Source organism: Raphanus sativus, unplaced genomic scaffold, assembly GCF_000801105.2.
Source record: "Raphanus sativus cultivar WK10039 unplaced genomic scaffold, ASM80110v3 Scaffold4040, whole genome shotgun sequence".
NCBI lineage: Eukaryota > Viridiplantae > Streptophyta > Magnoliopsida > Brassicales > Brassicaceae > Raphanus > Raphanus sativus.
The window spans coordinates 4,170-8,784 of record NW_026619343.1 but is presented as its reverse complement, the minus strand read 5'-3'; the positions used below and the strand labels follow the sequence as shown (position 1 = coordinate 8,784).

Sequence of the window (4,615 nt, the reverse complement as noted above, 5' to 3'; positions counted from 1 at the left end):
GGCAAGTCAACGAAAACATTGTTAATTAATTCTAAAGTCAATGAAAAGTTTGTGTTTTGTTTGACCAGCCCATATGTTCAGGTTTCTTTTGGCAATTCCCGCAAAGTTCAGTGTTTTTTTGGTCGATTTCCCGTTTTAAAATAAATATGATAAATATAAAAATTATCTTTTTCATAAGAAATGAACGAGCTCATGAGTCAGCTCATGTTCATTAACGATCGTTCATATAACTCGTGATCTTTTTTAAGCTCGATCATTAAACTCATTTATTAAATGAGCCTAAAATATAGTGATCATACTCATGAAAAAATGAGCTGAGCTGAGCTAACTCATGAGTTGTAACTCATTTTGACACCCCTAACTCTACGTTAATTAAATAATAAACTAAAATAAACATTGACAAAACATTGTTGGTACATAAACAGTAAAAAAATTACATCAGTTAGATACATTTTTTTTGTGATAATTCAGGGGTGTCCCCCCGACGGACCATGTCCCATGTCTCAACCGACTAATTTTCTGAAAGCTTGATCACTGGCGCCAGTCAGATCCAATTTCTCGCAAGGGAAATTAAAACTCCTATCGCCTGACCATATAGATGGGTAAATCTGAATAGAGTGGATTCGAATCCAGGTCTTTTAAAAATACTTACGACACCGTACACCACCCGACCACACGTAGTTCACTTAATACATATTAACCAAATACATTCCAATTTTCTACCACTGAATGAATTTTATTTAATTTATTTTTCTGATAATGTTTTTGAAAGCAATAAAACTTTAAAATCTCCACACTTCTAGCTAAGAATAATCTAATATCATTAAACAGGAAGAATATAAATGGACTTTTTCACAAAATAAAAAACTTTTAGTGGAAAAACAAGAACACCTTACAATAATGGAGATTTTACAATTTTACTTGAAAAAAGAAAAAAAAAAGAAAAGAATCGCAGACAAAAGTTATTAGGGAAGAGAATCTTAAGATCCGTCTGTTTTGTACTTCTTCGTTAGTCTCAAAGGGTTTTTAGTCAAAAACATCCCTCTCCACTCATTAGTTGACTGAAGACAAAAGAAAAAAAACAAAGATCCGATCGGTACGGTTACCTCAGTTTCTTCGCCGCCGCCATGGAAACTCTTTCTCAGGCGATCACCTCCACCCTCTCGATTCCTCACAGTAACAACAGCTCCGCTCTCGTCAGGTCTCACGGTCTCAGCTCGTTACTCCTCCTCCGGAAACCGAGATCTCCGGCGAATCTCTCGCTGATCTCTTCTCGCAGCTCTCTCACTCGAGCTTCCGCGGTTGAACACGGCAGCAAAAGCTCGGCTTCTTCGATCGATCTCAGCGATCCGGATTGGAAAACAAAGTACGAGAGAGAGTTCGAGGAAAGATTCAGCATTCCTCACATCACTGACGTCTTCCCTGATGCTCAAGCCATCCGTTCAACGTTTTGTCTCAAGATGAGGTTAGCGTTAATAGGCTGTTTTTATAGAGAATTGGTGTATAGACACGTGCTTAAACCGATTTTTAGAACACTTGGTGATGTGTCCTATATATATCTTTGTGCTCTTCTAATCTATTTATAATCTATAGACACGTAGCTGAATTGGTTGAATTGGTGAACCACGTTAAATCTCTGTGTCGTTTATTTATTTATCGCATTTATTCATCTGTTTACCCGCGATATCTTCTTGCATGCTTCTATGATCAATAATTTTTATTTTTTTTTGGGATTGATTAGGTCTCCGACGGAAGATTTTGTGGGAGGGTACCCATCAGATGAAGAATGGCATGGATACATTAATAACAATGATAGAGTCCTTCTCAAGGTTATTAGTTACTCTTCCCCAACTTCTGCTGGAGCTGAGTGCATTGATTCTGACTGTTCTTGGGTTCAGCAATGGTAATCTCTCTTTTTTTTTTCTTTTTTGATTTTTGGGTTTAGAAAATTAGAGTTTCTTTGTGGTTTTTTTTGTTGTGGATGATTAGGATTCACCGTGCTGGGCCGAGGGAGAAGATATATTTCAGACCGGAGCTAGTGAAGGCTGCCATCATCACTTGTGGTGGGCTTTGTCCTGGTCTCAACGATGTCATCAGACATGTCAGTTTTATTTATTCTCTGAAATAGATTTGGCATGATTATATATAGAGAGAAAAATAGTGTGTTGAAGTGTTTTGATACATTTTTTGCAGATTGTTATCACGCTTGAGATATATGGTGTTAAGAACATTGTTGGGATACCTTTTGGTTATAAAGGCTTCTCTGATAAAGATCTAACCGAAATGCCGGTATAAGTTTGATTCTCCCTCTTTTTTTTGAACTTGGAATCTTTTCTCTCCTTTTTAATGTTTTGCTCTTTTAATCTTCTTCAGTTATCAAGGAAAGTGGTACAGAACATTCATCTATCTGGAGGAAGCTTGCTTGGAGTTTCACGTGGAGGTCCCAGTGTCAGCGAAATTGTTGACAGCATGGAGGTATATATATCACTTGGTTTCCAAGTCCTTAAGGGAACCTTTCTGAGATCACATAGTTTTTGAAATTCTGTAAAATTAAAATTTACTTAGGAGAGAGGAATCAACATGCTTTTCGTGCTTGGTGGAAACGGGACTCATGCTGGAGCCAATGCTATACACAATGAGGTTGCTACTTAAAAAAACACTACAAACTATATGTTCTTCTTGTGAAGATATAGATGGTTTACCATTTCTCTCTTTGCTTTTTTTTAAAAAAAATTCTTAATAGTGCCGCAAAAGAAAGATGAAGGTAGCTGTTGTTGGTGTGCCTAAAACCATTGACAATGATATATTGCACATGGATAAGACGTTTGGGTTTGATACTGCTGTTGAAGAAGCACAACGCGCGATAAACTCTGCCTACATTGAGGTAACCTAACTAGCTCTCTCACTGTTATGTCTCTTTTTACCTTAAAGTACTTAAAACCATTTTCTATATGGTCTTTTTTGTATTTAGGCACATAGTGCTTATCATGGCATTGGCATTGTAAAACTGATGGGTCGTAACAGTGGTTTCATTGCCATGCAAGCCTCTTTAGCAAGCGGACAAGTCGACATCTGTTTGATTCCTGAGGTACTTGTTTTGTTTTTATTTGCTATAATTTTTCATTTTCCAAAAAACATGTTTGATGAGTTTTTGTTCTCCTTCACTCAAAGGTACCTTTCAATCTTCATGGACCTAATGGTGTACTGAAGCACTTGAAGTACCTTATCGAAACAAAAGGCTCCGCTGTGATCTGTGTAGCAGAAGGAGCTGGACAGGTAAAAGCTATATAAGAAGCTTTGTTTTTTTCTCCACTTGAAAAAATAATGTTTTAGTTAACATCTTGGGCCGTTTTTGTTTGCAGAATCTCTTAGAGAAAACTAATGCAAAAGATGCATCTGGTAACACAATACTTGGTGATTTCGGTGTGCACATTCAACAAGAGGTTTAGTCACACTTATAACTAAAAGATTGATTGATATATCTTATATAAAGAGTATAGTTATGAGGTAGATTTATACTTGTTGTGTGTGTTTTGGTATAGACGAAAAAGTATTTTAAAGAAGAAAGTATGGCAGTAGATGTCAAGTACATTGATCCAACATACATGATTCGAGCCGTCCGTGCAAATGCCTCAGATGGTATCCTCTGCACCGTTCTTGGACAAAACGCTGTAAGTCACGTCACTCTCTCATTGCTTAGAAAAGTTGTAATCATTCTGAAGTCTATTACGTTTGTTAAAGAGCTTCTGTTCTTATTTAAAAAAAAAAAAACAGGTTCATGGTGCATTTGCTGGATACAGTGGAATCACAGTAGGCATAATCAACACTCATTACGCGTATTTGCCAATCCCTGAAGTAATTGCGTACCCAAAGTCAGTCGATCCCAATAGCCGAATGTGGCATCGTTGCTTGACATCAACGGGTCAACCAGATTTCATCTAAAGAAGGTTTATTATTATTATTATTCACTCTGAAACGTATCAAATAAAAGAAAGCCTCGAAATATGTATATACATCATTCTTGGTTCCTCATCATTATAGTTCTAAAAAAAATAAGAAACTGTATTTCATTACCGTGGACCACTTTTTGTTTGATTCAGCTGTTCTTTGTCTCTTCCTTCAACTTGTTTCTCCTGAATCTGTTCACTATGCAACGAACACTAACCTCTAAGATCTTGTGACTTTTCAAAGCTTTCAACGTTCACTATCTCTCAGCTTGCGGTTCTGAGTGTTCAATTTATCAAGTCTGATCCTTCCACCTCAAAGGTTCACGAAATCTACTTTTGTTCAACTTTTCTTGTATGTGTTTAATTGATTTTCTTTTTGGTACTTTTGGCCTCTTCCTGAGTGGATCACATGAGTATCTCTGAGAAGAGAGAAACTGAGCAGCAAACCTACCAAGTTATATACTTTCACATTTGTAAATTTTAATTTGAGGCATAAAAGTTATATTTACTGGTACAAAACATTATATTCTCTTAATATAAAATGGTTGTTTCATTAGTTTATATGCCCCAAAACAACTTCAATAGTTCAATCATTCAGCAGACCACAGTGAAATGTATTAACAGCATTCTTGGTTCCTTATTTTGATGTATCAGAATCATATATTTTT

General features: G+C 36.3%; 1 protein-coding gene across 1 annotated transcript; it reads left to right on the top strand.

Annotated features, from left to right (window-relative positions):
- Window positions 1-987: 987 nt before the first annotated feature.
- LOC130507115 (ATP-dependent 6-phosphofructokinase 5, chloroplastic) lies at window positions 988-4,117 on the top strand. Its single transcript, XM_057001824.1, has 12 exons — window positions 988-1,465; window positions 1,742-1,903; window positions 1,990-2,101; window positions 2,194-2,289; window positions 2,374-2,475; window positions 2,566-2,640; window positions 2,744-2,884; window positions 2,972-3,088; window positions 3,172-3,276; window positions 3,363-3,443; window positions 3,543-3,671; window positions 3,775-4,117. Exons 1-12 carry the CDS (start codon window positions 1,128-1,130, stop codon window positions 3,940-3,942), a joined length of 1,626 nt encoding a protein of 541 aa, XP_056857804.1. The 5' UTR covers window positions 988-1,127; the 3' UTR covers window positions 3,943-4,117.
- Window positions 4,118-4,615: the final 498 nt, after the last annotated feature.

What these genes read in the sequence shown, in the direction of transcription:
- LOC130507115 (XM_057001824.1), top strand. Translation starts at nt 1,128, where the DNA reads ATGGAAACTCTTTCTCAGGCGATCACCTCCACCCTCTCGATTCCTCAC. An exon ending in AAATTGTTGACAGCATGGAG is followed by an intron (nt 2,476 to 2,565) that starts GTATATATATCA and finishes AAATTTACTTAG; the next exon opens with GAGAGAGGAATCAACATGCT. An exon ending in ACATCTGTTTGATTCCTGAG is followed by an intron (nt 3,089 to 3,171) that starts GTACTTGTTTTG and finishes CTTCACTCAAAG; the next exon opens with GTACCTTTCAATCTTCATGG.